General features: G+C 38.5%; 3 protein-coding genes and 1 long non-coding RNA gene across 14 annotated transcripts in view; 2 read left to right on the top strand and 2 right to left on the bottom strand.

Annotated features, from left to right (window-relative positions):
* flvcr2b (FLVCR choline and putative heme transporter 2b) overlaps window positions 1–10,085 on the bottom strand; it is a 343,389-nt gene extending 333,304 nt beyond the window's left edge. For all 11 annotated transcript variants that reach the window (XR_015517930.1, XR_015517928.1, XR_015517931.1 and 8 more), the window contains 2 exon segments: window positions 9,267–10,085; window positions 4,865–5,006 (listed from right to left, as the gene is read on the bottom strand). Coding sequence is in view for 4 of the 11 variants with exons in the window: in XM_087297758.1 (XP_087153884.1) it covers window positions 4,865–5,006; window positions 9,267–9,845 (721 nt within the window). In the remaining 7 variants the exon portion in view is untranslated.
* LOC147839471 (uncharacterized) lies at window positions 1,043–10,134 on the top strand. Its single transcript, XR_015519194.1, has 2 exons — window positions 1,043–3,132; window positions 4,503–10,134. It is a non-coding gene; the product is annotated as an uncharacterized LOC147839471 (long non-coding RNA).
* A 428-nt stretch (window positions 10,135–10,562) lies between these two features.
* On the top strand, window positions 10,563–14,147 carry LOC147839470 (uncharacterized). The gene is made up of 4 exons (XM_087298912.1): window positions 10,563–10,738; window positions 11,826–12,023; window positions 12,394–12,490; window positions 12,918–14,147. The coding sequence occupies exons 2-4, from the start codon at window positions 11,949–11,951 to the stop codon at window positions 13,856–13,858; spliced, it is 1,113 nt and encodes a 370-aa protein (XP_087155038.1). The 5' UTR covers window positions 10,563–10,738; window positions 11,826–11,948; the 3' UTR covers window positions 13,859–14,147.
* LOC147839468 (uncharacterized) overlaps window positions 13,907–18,844 on the bottom strand; it is a 101,419-nt gene continuing 96,481 nt past the window's right edge. Inside the window, exons 3-4 of the mRNA XM_087298857.1 lie at window positions 15,380–15,902; window positions 13,907–15,205 (exon numbers count right to left, since the gene is read on the bottom strand). Of these exons, the coding sequence (XP_087154983.1) occupies window positions 14,172–15,205; window positions 15,380–15,812 (1,467 nt within the window). The 5' untranslated portion in view covers window positions 15,813–15,902 and the 3' untranslated portion in view covers window positions 13,907–14,171. The remainder of the gene's footprint in view (window positions 15,206–15,379; window positions 15,903–18,844) is intronic.

Below are 18,844 nucleotides of genomic sequence, written 5' to 3'. Positions count from 1 at the left end.
AGCAAAATAAATTCAAGTGAACCTTTTTTTGGTTTTTAAAACCATTTCCAGTTTGTCAGTGTGTTGAAGTCCCAGTATTTGGTGCATATGGGTGGAAGTATGCATGAATTCACCTTGTTATTACATCTGGAGATGTTTGTGTTTGAGTAAAAAATTAGCGGTTGTCCTCAAAACTGCAGGTTACTGAACTCTGTGTTATTTGCTTGATCAAACGTACACTAGATATTAAAAACTCCACAGCAGGATTGGAGCTTAAAAAACACCACAGTCTGCTGTTCTTGTCCTTTACTAAAAAAAAAAAAAAAGTGTACAACATACCAGCAAAACAAGTCATTTTTAAAGAAATTAAGAGAACCGTTCACTCAAAAATGCATTCATGAATCATAATTTAACTTATCATCCTATTTCTGGATGGAGTTATAACTTATAGGGAACACAAAAAGCAATATTTAGCCAAAATAAATTGTGTTACACCTCACAAAATTATATACAGATAGGTTAAAATATTACAAAAAAGCATCACAAAAGTACAATTTATTACAATTTAAAAGACAATGCATATAGCACAATTCATTAATTAAATTTCCTTCGGCTTACTCTCTAATTTATCAGGGCCAATTACTGCCAATTATTCCAGCATATGTTTTACGCAGCGTATGCCCTTCCAGCCGCAACCCAGTACTGGGAAACACCCATATACATACATTCACTCTCACACACACACACACACACACACACACACACACACACACACACACACACACACACACACACTCATACACTACCGTCAATTTTGTTTACCCAATTCACCTATAGCGCATGTCTTTGGACTGTGGGGGAAACTTGAGCACTTGTAGGAAACCCACACCAACACGGGGAGAACATGCAAACTCATTCAGAAACTCAAACTCAATAGAAACTTCAACTGACTCAGCTGGGGCTCGAATCAGCGACCTTCTTGCTGTGAGGTGACAGTGCTTACCACTAAGCCATCATGCAGCTCCTTATAGCACAATTATTTGTTTATTTATTTATTTATTTTAAAAAGGTAGTTTTTTGTACAAATTTTCTTTAGAGAAATTAAAATGGCTCACGATTGTCATCATTTCTTCTATCATCTTTACATAGTTGTTCAACTTTAGACAGACATCTTTTATTGTAAGAAGTTGAGAACAGAACTGAATGCACGTGAGTGTTGCTCAAAATCTGGGTTTTGAGATCATATCAGACGTCGGTTGAAAGTGAAAGTAGAAAAAACATGTCATTTCCCCTTCTGTCATTTGTGCTAAAGGTCAGATAATCATCAGATGATCATCAGCACTTCCATGTCTACAAACTTGGTCTCATTTCTTGTTCATACTGGAAGAATAACTGATTAAGACACATTCAAAAAATTCTTGTAGCAGAACAATAACATGTACTAATATGACAAAGATCACCTGGGGTGAGTTTTAACTTCTGCTATAGTAGCATCACACACATGTCTGGCATGAACTCTACTATATACAGTGCCTCCAGAAAGTATTCATATCGGTTCACTTTTTCCACATTTTTTTTTGTTACAGCCTTATTAAAAATGGATTCAATTAATTTTTTTCCTCTAAATTCTACACACAACACCCTATAATGACAATGTGATAAAAGAGTTTTTGAAACTGTTGCAAATTTATTAAAATAAAAAAATCAGATGTACAGAAGTATTCAAAGCCTTTGCTCAATACTTTGTTGATGCACCTTTGTCAGCGATTACAGCCTCAAGTCTTTTTGAATATGATGCCACAAGCTTGGCACAACTGTTTTCAGGAATTTCTGCCCATTTCTCTTAGCAAGACCTCTCAAGCTCTTTCAGGTTGGATGGGAAGTGACGGTGTCCAGCCATTTTTAGATCTCTCCAGAGATGTTCAATAGGATTTAGATCTGGGCTCCGGCTGGGCCACTCACCAAGTTGCTGTGAAGCCACTCCATTGATATTTTGGCGGCGTGCTTTGGGTCATTGTCCTGCTGGAAGATAAACCATGGCCCCGGTCTGAGGTCAAGAGCACTCTGAAGCAGGTTTTCATTCAGGATGTGTCTGTGCATTGCTGCATTCATCTTTCCCTCTATCCTGACTAGTCTTCCAGATCCTGCTGCTGAAAAACATCCCCACAGCGTGATGCTGCCGCCACTATGCTTCACTGTAGGGATGGTATTAGCTTGGTGATGAGCGATGCCTGGTTTTCTCCAAATGTAACGCCTGGCATTCACTCCAAAGAGTTCAATTTTAGTCTCATCAGAGCAGAGAATTTAGTTTCTTATGGTCTGAGAGTCCTTCAGATGCCTTTTGGCAAATTCCAGGCGGGGAGTGGCTTCCATCTGAACACTCTACCATACAGGCCTGATTGGTGAATTGCTGCACAGATGGTTGTCCTTCTGTAAGGTTCTGCTCTCTTCACAGAAGAATGCTGGAACTCAGACAGAGTGACCATCCACTTATTAATCACCTCACTGACTAAGGCCCTTCTCCCCCCGATCTTTCAGCTTAGATGGCCGGCCAGCTCTAGGAAGAGTCCTGGTGGTTTCAAACATCTTCCACTTATGGATGATGGAGGCCACTGTGCTTATTGGAACTTTCAGAGCAGCAGAAATGTTTCTGTAACCTTCCCCAGCCTTGTGCCTCAAGACAATCCTGTCTCGGAGGTCTACAGACAGCTCCTTTGTCTTCATGCTTGGTTTGTGCTTTGACATGCACTGGTGACAGGTGTATGCCTTTTCAAATCATGTCCAATCAATTTAATTTACCACAGGTGAACTCCAACTAAGCTGCTGAAACATTTCCAGAATGATCAGTGGAAACAGAATGTAGCTGAGCTCAATTTAGAGCTTCACGGCAAAGGCTGTCAATACTTCTGTACATGTGATTTTTCAGTTTTTTTTATTTTAAATAAATTTGCAACAATTTCAAAAACTCTTTTTCACATTGTCATTATGTTGTATTGTGTGTAGAATTTTTAGGAAATATAAAACATAAAAAAATTTGGAAAAGGCGAAGAGCCATCAATACTTTCCGGATGCACTGTTTTAGTGTTATACTCAGAGCAAACAAGTATAATTGCTCACAATGGTGTTGGCTACTTGCAACGTATGTGCAATGGAGTTAGGGTTGTAACGGTATGAATTTTTTACGGTATGATAATCGTCTAAAACAATACCACGGTTTGACGGTTTCGCGGTATACAGTATTAAATAGTAATTCTCATAGCAAAGACCCTGAAAAGAATAAGAACACGTTTTCTGACTGAACAAAGGTTTTATTTCAACAAACTTTTGAAAGAACCATATTAATAGAACTATAGAAGTCTTTTATAAAAATAAACTGAAAAATCTCCCATTTTAATAAATTAAATTAGAAGGAATAAACAAGCAAGGTCTTTTAAGATTAGACAAAAATAAACTTAAACTGTCCTTCCTTATAAGCAGGATAAATGGGAGACCAAAAGTGCAATACCAAGTTTATGGCTGTAAACATGTATTTAAAGCGTTGTTTTTTTCAGTCTAGGTTGTGATGAAGAAATGTAAGCATGTTGAGATTTTCAGGACTTAATCTTGACCGCTGAGGTGAGAGAATGTGTCCACTTGTACAATGAACAAATAAAAAAATAATAAATAATGTGTCAAAGTCCAAATAAACATGGTGCAAATCCTCAGTAAAAAAATAGATATAAATATTTACTATACTATAAATAGTTACATAACGAAACTAGATTTAATATGGAACATCCTTAGGTTTTATGTGCCAGCATGGATATGGTTGTCTGTGGATATGGATTTGGATGTGGTTGTATGCAACGCAGACAAACAGCTGCACCTTCATTTGTGTCTTTTGAAAACAGCAAGCAGCAGTTCGTCTTTGCTGTGTCACTGTTTTGTCATGTTTCTGTGCTGCTGTGCATGCAAAAGTACTTAGTATGAGAATTATTTCATGCAAAACTTTTTTTTTTTGCGTTTTAATTAGCCGCGCATAAATGTATTCCTATCTCTCATTCCGTGTTGTTCAAAAAGCTCGTTTTTGGTCCACAAACAAAAGCGAAACCTATGCTTATTGGTTGTGATATAGCGAGTTTGAACCAATCTGAGCATGGAGGAGGGACAATGCATCAATGTATCATGTCTGATTTGTCCGGAGACACAGTGACGAGCGTTTCTTTGTCAAATCAGCGTTGTCAAATTTTGATGACGTAACCGCACTGATTCCGGAGCCTCTGAAAGTCTGCGAATGGTATGTGATACAGCACTGGAAAGCTGAGATTCTCTTCTTTATGCCAATCTTTGAATTGTATGAATCGGATCAGTGGATCAAAAGTTATTAAACATTTAAGAGCAATACTTATTTTTAGCCGCGGGCGGCTGTCTCGGTCTTTAAGGGTTAAAACCGTTGATATGCAATTGTTCATGGTGTGATAATCGTGCACGTTCAAATCGTGGTAAACCGTCATACCGGTATATTGTTACAACCCTAAATGGAGTATGGCAATCAGTTGATGCAGAACTTAAAATTGGACTTTAGACATAAGAATGTGGCTAGCAAAGTAAACATTGTAAATGTTGATTTTACACAGACTTTGTTTGATCAAACCACGTTCATGTTTATTTATAATAAACATTTCTTGTGTCTTATTTGTCACATTCATTCTACACTGACATGTTTTAAAAGAATTTGGGATTGTCTTCTCTATAAAGAGCAAACATGATAGTTTAGCTTAAATTAAAACATCTTATAAGACAAAATAAGTAAGTTGTATGTGTTGGAAGAGCCTTCATTTCTGAAACATGGATCCATATGTTTTGGAATAGATCATTAACATGACATCATAAACAATGCACTTACCAATGACAACCAGCACGAACAGGAATGTGGCCACACCTGCGGTGATGTAGAACATGACTCTGATATGAGCCGCCAGCTCATCCAGATCGTCCACATTGGGAACAAGTATGGGTGGAACGAGGAAGCCAATGGCGATGCCCAACTGAAAGCAAAACAAACATCTATAATGAGAAAGTACAGTACACTACCTGACAAAAGTTTTGTCGCCTATCCAAGTTTTAGAAACAGCAAATAATGACTTGACTTCTAGTTGATCATTTGGTATCAGAAGTGGCTTATATGAAAGGAAATGCCTCTAGATTACGCTAATTTCACCAAAATAAAATATGATCATGCCTTGATTTTTAATTCTTTCATCAGGACAGTAAGGTCTGACTTTGCTTAGGCAAAAGTCTTGTAACGAAACAGAAATAATGTCCAGTATAGAATATAAAGTCATGCTGCAGTGGAAAAATAATAATATTGTGTGACTCCCATGAGCTTGGAGGACTGCATCCATACATCTCTGCAATGACTCAAATCCCTTATTAATCAAGCCATCTGGAATGGCAAAGAAAGCGTTCTTGCAGGACTCCCAGAGTTCATCAGGATTCTTTGGATTCATCTTCAATGCCTCTTTCATCTTACCCCAGACATGCTCAATAATGTTCATATCTGGTGACTGGGCTGGCCAATTCTGAAGCACCTTGACCTTCTTTGCTTTCAGGAACCTTGATGTGGAGGCTGAAGCATGAGAAGGAGCGCTATCCTGCTGAAGAATTTCCCCTCTCCTGTGGTTTGTAATGTAATGGGCAGCACAAATGTCTTGATACCTCAGGCTGTTGATGTTGCCATCCACTCTGCAGATCTCTCACACACCCCATACTGAATGCAACCACAAACCATGATTATTCCTTCGCTAACTTCACAGATTTCTGTGAAATTCTTGGGTCCGTGCGGGTTCTAGTAGGTCTTCTGCAGTATTTGTGATGATTGCCACTTCTGACACTTTTCCAAATGATCAACTAGAAGTCAAGTTATTATTTGTTGCTCTTACAACTGAGATCGATGACAAGATTTTGTCAGGTTGTGTATATGGCATTCAGTCAAAGCTAAAATGAATCAGACACCATCAACATTTCTCACATTATAACAGTTTATTCATAATAATTTACAAAATGTTAACATTATCTAGATAATGTCAGAATTTCTGATTGAAACTATGCTGAATGAAACAAATTACAATAAACCTGGTTTGCATGAACCTGTTAACCAGGTTTATGCAAACCTGAACTTTAATATTTTCCCAGACTTGCTGCACCTGTTGGTTTTTAGCCGACTCAATGAATCATTTTCGGGTATAATATGTCACTGTTTACTTTTTATTGCTATCTTCACTTTTATAGTGTCCTACACCCACTAGTACAAATATAAACCATATATTTGAATAACTGAATTACCTTTTGTTTTTACTGTACACACTCAACACGCAAATAAAACACTCCTAACAACGCAGATTTTTTTTAAACACAGTTTAAGCACAGGTACCAGCGCTTTTAAAATTGCATTTGCTTTGTCTCAATCCACTACCTGCTTTGTCTGATATTATTTGGTTTGTGTGAATACAAATTTGGAAACAAGCATGGGTTGTGTTCCACTTAACAACGGGACAACTGCAAAGCATTTGGGTGGCTCCACATTAAAACATCCCTACTATTTAGTTATCAACAACACTGTTTTGGTTAAAAACAGGGGTTTATAAATGAACCCATAGAATAGATCTCGTTCTGTAAGAATCGATCTGTGAAATCTGTAAACAAACATTCTCAAAATTCACCAATAACTTCAAGATTTAAGACTCATTGAAAATATTTGCAAAGTATGACATTTTAAACAAACTGTAGAAATCAAATTGTAAATAAAAATACATTCAGTTCTTTTTTTATTAAAAATTAATCAGGGGTCACCACAGCGGAATGAACCGCCAACTTATCCAGCACATGTTATATGCAGCGAATGTCCTTCCAGCTGCAACTCAGCACTGATAATTACTTACAAACTCTTGCATTCACACTCATACACTACGGCCAATTTAGCTTGATCAATTCACCTACATCGCATGAACTGTGGGGGAAACCGGAGCACCCAGAGTTATTATTAATTCAAAATATTATTTAATAATAAATAGAAAAAAGCTGGGATATGAGTTGATATACCAATACAACGATAAGCGTATGTAGGGCTGGGCTGATAAACAATATTATATCAAATCGCAATAAAATTTATATCAATAACAATCATAAGCATTGGACTTTTTGGTCTATATTGAACTAAGAGCCGATCACACAGCAGAAATGTGCAACAATGGGGATCTAAAAATGTGTTGATACAAGAGATATACCAAATGTTGGCCACTGAAAATAGGTTATGCTCTCTTTAATGGACTTTATAATTTGTGGCTTCAGTTATTGTTGGGATACTCGTTTAAATCTGGAGGAATTAACAACAGATATTGAAATATATATTATTGTTCAATATTGACGAGACCACATTGTTGCCGTATCATTCAGCCCTAAGCGTATGTATAAATAGGTGGATTTTTCCTCTGTGTGTACAAATATGAAAGAATCTGTGCAATTATTAATTGCATCTTGCTATGGTTCAATCATATTTCAAAATGTATCATTTTTACGTTTATAATAATATCCTAGTCAGCAAAATACATAACTCTAAAGTGTTCTAAAGTTTTTTTTCGATATTTATTGAAAGACAACTTTGACTTAAACTCTCAATTTAACGCAAACATGAGCTCATCCAATGAGGATAGAGTGGGGGCGGGGCTATCTGTTTGCTGACTAATAGCATACAAGATGTGTCAGCCTTCATATCTGTGTGATAATAAGTGTCATATTGTTTCCCCAATTGCCATTAGTGTCGCATAAATTGTAGTATAATTGTTCAGTACAGTTAAAAATTCCGTGAAGTGCTTTGAAATGTGCATTTTTATTCAATGTTTGGCATAACCTCATCTGAAAATTAGAGAAGCCCATCCCCTTTAAAAAAAACAGCCAATAGTGTTTGGTTTCATCACAGCTCTGTCAGTACCTACATTTCCATCCACTACGCATTTTGGATACGCGCATAAAAATAAATTGTGTGATTGAAATCCCAAGATGCACATAAATGAAAATGCGCATTAAAAAAAACGATGTGATTAACTGAGTAGGATAAACTTTTTATTCGATAAGAAAAAATGCAATGAACTTTGATGGAAACACTTTTAACGAACAAATTCCAGTATGCGCATTAAAAAAGGTCATGTGGCTTTGTTACAATAGATTATTTGATGATAAAAATGTGTGTGAATAGACAAACCAGGGGGCTGACCACATTGTAAAACATCTGAAATGTTGTTTTGGTCTTTCTAAAACGTCATAACCATTTCAGTATTAAGCTGTGGTCACACTAGAGTTTGTGCGTGCGAAATTCTGTTGTAGGGCGCTGCCAAAAGGGGCGAAATTAAATAAGATGATTAGACATTTTAAAAAGCGGGCAATTGCTCCATATTTTAAAATTCCTCCCGGAGAGGTCATGTTTTGATCCTCGATTGGACTCACGCAGTCAAGTGATGCGATTTTGCATGTCAGCGTTCACCAAACTTTGCACAGCAGCGAACGGTTTCCGTTCTGACGCATTCGCGTGCGTATGTATGGAAGCCTATGGGGAGAAAAGTGCAGTGTGACCGCAGCTTTAGTGTTATTATTTTAATAATTACCTCCAGAATGGTCAAGAGCATCTGTACTTCACGTCTCACGCGTTTACACATCACCAAGAATTTACTGCATGTCGGCATCATCTTCTGAAGTGCAAGTAATTTATTAAATAAGGAAAAGATTCACGCAACTTCTCCTAACACAGCAAATTTCGTTTTCACTGTTGATATTTGCCTCCAGTTAGTCATGATGATGACAATGATTTCATTTTATTTTGACTCGTTGGATGGAAATCTGCACATATTTCATACGATTCCTGTTTAGCGCATAAAGTTGATGCACAATTTTGTATGGAAACAGCTCATAATGAGGGTGGTTGAGCTCAAGCGTAACAAATTAAAATCAAATGAGGAGTTTGGAAGGGGGCGGGGCATGTCTAGAGAGCATTTGATTGGTCAAAAGATTTGATGAGAAACTGAAGTATGAGGTGACGTCAAAAAATCGTTAGACGATTATGCAAATGACCAACTGCAAGCTTTGGATGTTTAATAATTTTTGTATCTTCTAAACGACAATTTTGTCACTTTTTTGGAGCACTCTTGCTAATAGATATCTTTGAAACTAACATAATTACACCTAAAATGTTTTATTTTACTTCCAGGGGAGCTTTAAATTGACAAAACTATTGCTATAATCTTATTTAATCTTACCTGATTTCCGAAGACTCCAATGGAGCACGCTGTGGACACCTCATCCGACCCGAACCACACCGATGCGATCCGCGAGGGCATCCCCAATATAAACACCTGAGCAACGGAGCACGTGAACTGACCGAGAAATGTCACCGGGAAAAGGTCCGGTCTGGCGCTGGCCACCTTGATCCACGTGCCCGCGCAATTCAGAGCCGCGGCCACGAGCGCGATGACCCTCAGACCCTTTTTATCCAGTAGCCACGAAACGGGGAAAATGAGCGGAATGTATGTCAACATGTAAATCATGGACATCCAGTCTATGGTGAAAGAGTCCACGCCGTAGAAGCGCATGAAGATGTTGTTGATGATTCCGTACTGAATCCATTGATAGGAGTTGCAGAGCGAATATGAGCTGAATAAACACACTATGACCCATCTCTTTTTATACAAACGCGTTTCTGGCGTTGTGTAGCGATGTTCAAAATTCACCTCAGCATCAGTTTTTGAGTAATATGTATTGTCATTCACCTCTCCGTCCACTGACTTCGACTCATCGCCCATTTTCACCCGGTTTATGTCGTTAAAACGAGTGTCCATTCATTCATAATGAATCCCAAATGTCATGTTGAGGAGCCTGTCAGTCAATCTAGAGGAACTCACTGCGGTACTAAACAACATGTCAAACTATGTTATAAATAAATACAAACTTTTAAATAAATATCATATAAAAAACGTTTGAGTTTAAACACCAGTTAATAAACTTGCCATTTTAATATGACAGATTTGCTGCTTAGTTTCAATAAAGCGTCCGGCTCCCGCAGCAGAGACTCCTCAAACACCCGTTAAAAGTTTCGCCACCGTGATGAAGCTCCAGTGGAGAAATAAACGACTAGAGGAGAAATCACACAAACTATCTGTACTCAGAAATGGGCGTACTTTAACTGTAAAACTGTTGTCAGTCATGTGACACTCTCGAGCTCGTGTGCAGCACATGTTGTGAAAAATTAAGCCACACAAACATTTTGCGCGCCCCCTGGTGGCTGAATCCTGAATCTCATTTGCACTATGCCTATTCTAGTGTTGCCAGATTGGGCGATTTTGCGGGTAAAAATTATATAGGCGGTCAGTGAAAATGTGGTTTTCAGCGGGATTTGTATTGTTTTTGGGCTGAAATTAGATAGTTACATCTGGCAACCAGTGTTGGGAGTAACGAAATACAACTACTCACGTTACTGTAATAGACCTTTTTCACAGCGGAATTGAACACCGGAAGCGCCCTTCGAAGCCGTGTATAGTTTTTTCCGGTTTTGCTAGCAGCCGCAGAAACATGGCAACTTCAGGGCATCGAATGACATCCTCACTGTCAACTTTGCCAAAATTTGGACAAGACGACGTTGTTCGCTTGGTGAAGGACCACAGTAAGGTGAAAGGCTCAAAGCTGGACAAGGGATACAAGTTGTTCTTCGAACAGTTTGTTTTTAACTACAAGGGTAAGTAAATTGATAACATTATGTCTCAAGTATTTTGGTAGTTATCCTGTTAAGTTCTAATGTTAGTTAATTTAGTTGAGAGATTTTTTTTCTGCAAACCCTGTCTAAAACTGACACAGCCTAAATAAAACAGCATTTAAAAGATTATACCGATTTGCATAATTTGTGCAGAAAAAAATGTCTTACAAAAAGCGTTTGTTATGTAGGTTACTGTAATGCGTAGTGAGCAGCATATGCTAATATCAAGTCAGTTGTAAGCAAGATTAACTTTTTAACATCCAGCAGGATTAGTTTTATGTTAGTAGTTGTCCATAAGCTGTGCTAACCCCCTCCTTCCTTTGAATGCAGTGTCAGATATAGTGAACGACGAGGTAGTTGTACAGGCAAGTTGCTATCGGTCAATGAGAAAGAACGAGGAGCCCCATAAATTACAGGTTGCTTAATGCTCGCAAGGTTTCAAGTCTGGAAACATACTTTGATTACTACGCTGAGAAAATAAAGCTATTCGTTGTTGTGTTCAGTGTTTGTATACCATTCTATTAAAGTGTTACATTTTTTTTACACTTTGGTGGTCCCTATTGCACATTTTGTTGACTAAAAGTTGAATTGCAACTACATGCCAGTTACTGCTCATTTGAGTATTAGTAGACTGTCTGCTTAATATCTGCTGATACTGCTCCTTTAACACATTTAACTGACTATAAGAAACTTAAGTACGTAAACTTACACTAACCCCAACCTAACAGTCTACTTATAATCTATGAAGAATTAGTTGGTATGTAGATGCAATGTAACTTAAATTCAACAAAATGTGTTGAGGTACCTTAAAAAAAATGTGATACCCATTTTCCCACTAACCTCTACATTTTTAAATTTTGCTGCAAAAGTTGCAAATATCTTCAAAACACTCAGTTTGTAGCGATTGGGGTGTGTTTCCAGATCTTTAGGTTCAAGTTAGTTTATGTTCTTGTTCAAGTTCATTTTGTTCCACTGCTGTTGCAGTTTTTCCAGTGTTGTTTCTTGGCCAAATTATCCTTATGTATTTATAGTAATTATTATTTTATTGTTGCTTATTTTATACTTTAAGGTTGTACTGCAAGCAGTAAGTAGGCCTGTTGCATTAAATGGATGTAGCTGTTCCTGTGCAGCTGGAAAGGCCTTGTGCAATCATGTGGTGGCACTGCTTTTCCAAACTGCACACTACAGTACCATGGGAGTGAAGACAGTACCAACCGCACTATCATGCACCAGTGCTCTTCAAACATGGCACAGGCCAAGGACAAAGGTAAGATGTCTAAACCAAGGAAGAATCTTTTCAAACACACACACACTCACACATACACACACACTCACACATGCACACACACACACGCACACACACACACACATATATATATATATATACTCATTTCACTACATGTGATTTAGAGAAGAATAAAAAATACATGAGTTTACTGTATAATGTCACTGTAATCAAGTTAAAACATTTCATCAACCAAATGTATTAGTTTCTGTTTTTCATGGAAATCATACTTTTTTATTTGTTTAGATTGTAGTCTTGGCATTAGCAGAAACTACTTATTTAATTTGTGTAAGAATGATTTTTTTGTTAAATATAAAAACTTACTTTAGTCTATAACAAAAATGTCATTCAGGGAATTAGACCTGAACCCATGGATGAAGTTGTGGTGCGGAAGCCAAAAGCAGCAGGACGAAGTTGTGTTAAGTCTACACTCTATCAGGCATACCCAGGTGAGATTGTACACAGACACACAAACACAATCTCCCTTAACTTGTTTATCACCTATTTGACTTTCTTTGTTCTGCTGGACACAGAAAAGTAATTTTGAAGAAAGTTGAAAACCTGTAACCATTGACTTCAATAGAATTTGTTTCTCTTACTATGGAAGTCAATGGTTACAGGTTTTGAGCTCTCTTCAAAATATATTTTTCTGTGTCCAGCAGAACAAAGAAAGTCAAATAGGTATTAAATAAGTAAAGGGAGATAAAATTATGTCAGAATTTACATTTTCAACAGAAGTAATAAACTAAAATGTCTGAAAACACACAAGGGCAGGTAAATAATTATAACATTTTCATTTTTGGGTAAACAATCCACACTCTCACACAGACCTGTCTGTCAGCAGTATTGTCACTTTCTTTAATTGTCTATTTTCAGGACCTTTTCCTGACCCAGCACTGCTCTCCGTTGGTGATAAATTGAGAGACCTTAGACCACAGCTTGGTATTTGCTCAATCGTGTGTGGCCTCTCAAGCATGGAATTAGTGGAATCAAAATTTGGTCAAGTCCCAAAGGGCTCGGTTCTCTCTTATCAATGCCCCACTGCAGTATCACATGAAATTTGCAAGCATCCTGAAGCCCCTTCATTCCCAAAACTGCCATTACATGGCTATAGATTAGACAGGCACATGAATTACGTTCCCAGTTTTGAGGAGTATTACCATATTGAGAGTTTGATGGTTACTAGTGAACTATCATGCATTATTGAGAAAAACACAAGAGAGCAATCAGAGAATCCACTTTGGAAAGAACTGCGACAGCCACGCTTAACTTCCAGCAGATTTGGTGAAGTGTACAGTGCAAGAGGGGATTCATCATCTGAGGCACTTGCAGTCAGGATGCTGAGAGGTGTACGGCAAACATCCGCTATGAAAAGAGGCATTGAACTTGAGCCAGAAGTCCTACAGCTGTACAGTGACTTTTGTGGTGTAAATGTGTCACCTTCTGGATTTGTCATTCACCCTGATGCACCATACCTGGGTACTAGTCCTGACGCTAAAGTTTATGATCCATCTGAAAAACCACCCTTTGGGTTGGCTGAGGTGAAATGCCCGAATGTTAACAGCATAGCAGAGGCTACACATATCAAATTTACTAATGGTCAGGCTAAATTGAAAAGAAACCACAAATATTTCTGGCAGGTTTTAGGCCAGTTGGCAATAACTGGTTTGCCTTGGTGTGATTTTATCACGTCTACTAAAAGTGATCTCACAGTAGAGAGAATTTGGAAGGACGAGTCCCTGATCAACGATTTAAAGAAAAAACTTGACCTTTTTTATTTCAACACTTACATGCAAACTTACCTGAAAAACCAGTAACATACACATGTAAAAATTGCCACACACACCACATGTATTGTTCTCTTTATGAGTTTGATTTATTCATTGAAAATGGGACATAGCTGTATATTAATGTTGTGTGTGTTTGTGTGTGTAGATTGTAGATACATGTTTGTGTGTGTGTGTGTGTGTGTGTGTGTGTGTGTGTGTGTGTGTGTGTATATACATTATTGGATATGTACATTTTTATGCAAATATTCAACAATCTATTCATCTACAGAACTTATTTATATTGTGAAGCACTATCCAATAAACATTTCTTAATGGAGTTCACCTTTGTTCACTTCATTTTTTACACACAGATGTGGTCTTTTGTATCCAGTGGATATTGGAAATTGGACATTAAACAGCAGGTTGTCCATAGCTGATTAACAGAACCTGAAAGTGTAAGAGGAACAGTTGTGTCCCAGATATGGTACTCTTTTATTCTCCTGATAGCTCTCTCTACCAGAATTCTTAGACGGGCAATACTTTGTGTTTTTTCTGTGTTCTCCTTGCTGAAGCATGCACCTCTTTTGAATGGAGGGATGATGAGGCTTGCACCAACATCTGACAGCATCTGATCAATGACAAAGCCTTTATCGGCCATGCATGCATCTCCAGGTTCAAGTAGTTGGAGAATTCCACACTGCTTGGTTATTTCTTGGTCAGATATTGACCCGGTGAAGAGCTTGGAAACAAAGGTGATTACACCACATGGGGCAATACCTATCAGAGCCTTGAAAGTGGTGTGATTTTTGTAGACTGAAAATGTTTCAGACTGTAATGTAAGCGATGATGGAGATTCGCATCTAATTTCTGTGCAGTCCACAATCACTCTCAGATTTGGACAGTATTCTGCAAATTTAGCTGGCATCAGTTGTGTGACCTGTTCCCTTGACATCCAGATAGGCAGTGACCCCAAGACAAGGTATAAATAGTTGGCCCATGTGATGATCACTCTGCTCACAGTGGCGGTACTGATGCCAAAAATGTCTGCTATAACCTTCTCTTTAAGGCCAGCAGCAACACGACAGCAGTACAGGAACAGCTCATCCACAAGCGCAAGTTTACGGGTTGAACCTCCTTTTTCAACATCCACAGCACCACTGTTTCTCTGTGCTTTACTCCAGTACACTAATTTGGAGGCTGATGGGGCAACTGATTCCCAAAATATCCAGAATACTTTCTCAGATGGGAATCGAGTGTAAAATCTAAAGTCCTCATCAGTTGCACAGTATCTGTTAATGTGTAATTTTGAGGCAGATAGATCACAGAGTTGGACTTCTAACTGTCTGACCTTGGCCTCTAGCTCTCTGATTCTTTGAGCAGCAGCATCCAAATGTCCTGAAAGGTACAAAACATATTAAATAAAAATATATACTAACACACACACACACATATTTCATATTTTATTATAACACATATGTATGTAAACTGTCTATAAATACAGTACATCCGTTTATAATGTAAATATAATAACTTATATTTTTAAATAAAAATGTTTTCTGCTGTACATACCAGGTGATGGTTGACATGCATAGTCGTGGTCTGCTTGAGGGAGTATCGGCACAGCTACGGCTGGAGCAGTGCGGTCAACACGAACATCAACACCAAGCCGAGTACTTGCCCGTTGAAAAGGTGACTCACGTGTAACTCGGTCTGTACTCCAGTCATTCCAGGAAAAAAGGCGAGGTGCAGCACCAGGATTTATCTTCCTCCTTCCACTTTTGGTAGTGTAAATATCGTCCGCTTTGAAGTGCATACTGCACACGAACGTACTCCCGCGTTTAATTTGAAACAAAGGACCTTCATCCCGTCTGATAAATTTTACCCATGACTTCCTCTGTTCTTCATCTTTCGGGAAATCGTGGAAACTGAGGTAAGGGTGACGTTGTTTTGAGTTTGAGCAGCCGGGAACGCTGCAATAACAGCGATGAGACGACTCAGCCATTCTTTCTTACTGCGTTGCATTGAACCGGATGTTGTGATACACTGCTTCGCTTACCGGAACCAGGAAGTGTGAAAAAGGCCTATTATGTACCTTTTTAGGGTAATTGTACTTTCATGAGTAGAATTTTAAGCCTGTAATTTTACTTGTAGTTAAGTACAAATTAAGCTGAGTGATCTACTTCGTTACTTTTAAAATCACAATTAGTTACTGTAAATAAAATAATATTTCAACCACGCACTGACCAGCATTTCGGTAGCCAATAAAAAAGCTCATCTTACCAGACCTATGAAAAGACTGGTACATTATTTGAACCGAAAAACAAGTTCAGGCTGCAGCAGATTTACTTGAGCTGACTGTCATCATCATACAGTCCCAAAGTTATCAATTGACATATGGACATTTAAGACAGAAGAAATGAGGAAGAAATAGCAGAGGATGAGTGCCCAGGGCCACACCCGGAGGAGCTGTTCACCTACAGGTACATAGGGAAGAACTGACTATTGTTTTTTCTACTTATTTGAAATGCGGTCTTTATAGCACTTTATATTAGGTTAATACCCGTTTCTCCAAAGCAGTGCAGTAAGAAGGTTTAATGTGAAGTACACATATACAGGGGCGGACTGGGACAAAAATTCAGCCCTGGCACTGTAGCCACACCAGCCCACATTACCACACCGACACAGCCCCCCACCCACAGACACGCACATTCACTATTTAGTCTACATATGGTGAAATAATATGACATTCTTGCCAGATTTTGATTATGTATGGGTAACCTCAGATTGGGTCGACCCATCTTAAAATCCAGGTGGCAGTTGCCGATTGGGCCAAATGCTTAACATTTATTATTATTATTTTTATTATTATTATTATTATTATCATCATAATATCACATCTAGCAAGAGATAAAAGCTGTCTGCACTTTAAAACAATACATATTTAAAAAAAAAAAAACTGACCAGCCCAGATTTAAAAATTGGTCCGGCCCTTCTGGCATTTGCCAGAATTGCCAAATGGCCAGTCCGCCCCTGCACATATAGTATGGGATGACCTGTGTAAGAACTGACCATTGTTTTTTTTTCTACTTATTAGAAATTGGGTTTTTATGACTTTATATTATGTTAATACCCCGTTTCTCCAAAACAGAGCAGTAAAAAGGTTTCATGTGAAGTACACATATATTATGGGATGTCCTGTATAAGAACTGACCAATGTTTCTTTCTACTTATTGGAAATGGGGTACATGTTTACATTTCATTCTTAGCCTTCAGTGTCCGCAGTTTAATTCACCATATTTAACTGTTCTTGCTGAAATCATTGCTGCAATCAAAACCGAGTGATGTGTATGATTCAGCATAGCGGGAACTTACCACTGAGGTAAAGTTGTTTTTATATTCGTACATTCGTTCATTATAACACTCATATTGTTTACTATGCTACTTTGAATATTCAGTCTGAAATCGCATTAAAGCATGACTTGAAAACAGCATTAGCACTAAATGACAGTGAACAGAATTGTATTTTGATAGTCATATGATTGCACTATTCAGAATTTGCTCATAATGCCTTTCCGAAATTATAATATTAAGGAGAAAGTCAGAATATAAAACCCAATTTACCTCAATGAATTTACCTGATATGAAATGAGAACGGCAGAGTAGAGCATATTTTATTAGGTTGTCACTCCATTCAGCTACTTTTTAGCCAAAGTCGTGTGCAGTTGGCTTTAAAAGCAGTGTGGTGTACGGTAAAAGTTAAGGCCAGAGTCATGGTGACAGGCCAGATTGACTGTCAGGTGGTCTCTATATGGCCAGTCCGCCACTAAGTGTATGTGTGTGAATGAGTGTGTTTGATTGTTGGCGACCCCTGATTAATAAAGGGACTAAGCCGAAAAGAAACCCTGCTGAAAAATCCAGCTTAAACCAGCCTAGGCTTGTTGGGTGGTTTTAGCTGATTGACCAGCCTGGTTTTAGAGGGGTTTTGGCCATTTCCAGGCTGGTTTCCAGCCATTTCCAGCCTGGTCTTAGCTGGTCAGGCTGGAAAATGACCAGCCAAATCCAGCTAAAACCAGCTTGACCTGCCTGGTTTAAGCTGGATATAGCTGGTTTTGGCTGGACTCCCAGCTTGGCTAGGCTGGTCAAGCTGGTTTTAGCTGGTCATCTCCCAGCCTAACCAGCTAAGACCAGGCTGGAATAGCTGGAAACCAGCCTGGAAGTGGCCAAAACCCCTCTAAAACCAGTCTGGTCAACCAGCTAAAACCAGCCAACCAGCCTAGGCTGGTTTAAGCTGGATTTTTCAGCAGGGAAATGAATAAATTAGTTTAATATTTCAATATGATATACACCCCATCTTCTTTTTAAACTTACCTTTTTTCCCTTGTGTTCGTTCTGTATCACTGACTAACATTTGAACGACTGTTACATATGGCATCATGTTATACGAGTGTCAGTTCTGTGGGATTGGAGTCTCTGGTCCGTCGAGCGCCGCCTGGAGGAGAACAGCGTTAAACACATTTCTATGAAGCTGTAGTTTCTCCAACGTCTCCGTCAAGGGTCTGTGGAGGTTAAGGCAGAGATGGCGCCCTCTGGAGGTTGGAGTTTTTTTTTTAGTAAGGGCTATCTATATAAATTTATATATTAAAATCTTTTTTGACAGTTTCAATCACGATTTAATTGAATAGAATTAAAATAATTATTGGAGAATTACATAACTCACATTTGGGATAGATAAAATGTAATGCCTATTTGGATGGAATTGCACATAAATGTCTTAAATGGAGGGAGACGCAGTGGCGCAGTAGGTAGTGCCTCACAGCAAGAAGTTTCTGTGTGGAGTTTGCATGTTCTCCCTTATTCGTGTGGGTTTCCTCCGGGTGCTCCGGTTTCCCCCACAGTCCAAAGACATGCGGTACTGGTGAATTGGGTAGGCTAAATTGTCCGTAGTGTATGAGTGTGTGTGGATGTTTCCCAGAGATGGGTTGCGGCTGGAAGGGCATTGTGGCTGGAAGCACCCTGCGTAAAAACGTGCTGTGG

Source organism: Danio rerio, chromosome 20 (genome assembly GCF_052040795.2).
Source record: "Danio rerio strain M-AB ecotype USA chromosome 20, GRCz13ab, whole genome shotgun sequence".
Lineage (NCBI taxonomy): Eukaryota > Metazoa > Chordata > Actinopteri > Cypriniformes > Danionidae > Danio > Danio rerio.
Note: the sequence above shows the minus strand (reverse complement) of the source record. Positions and strands in the feature narration are given on the sequence as shown.

Coding starts and splice junctions, on each gene's coding strand:
- LOC147839470 (XM_087298912.1), top strand. CDS start 11,949: ATGGGAGTGAAGACAGTACCAACCGCACTATCATGCACCAGTGCTCTT. Junction 12,024..12,393: donor GGCACAGGCCAAGGACAAAG/GTAAGATGTCTA, acceptor AATGTCATTCAG/GGAATTAGACCTGAACCCAT. Junction 12,491..12,917: donor ACTCTATCAGGCATACCCAG/GTGAGATTGTAC, acceptor GTCTATTTTCAG/GACCTTTTCCTGACCCAGCA.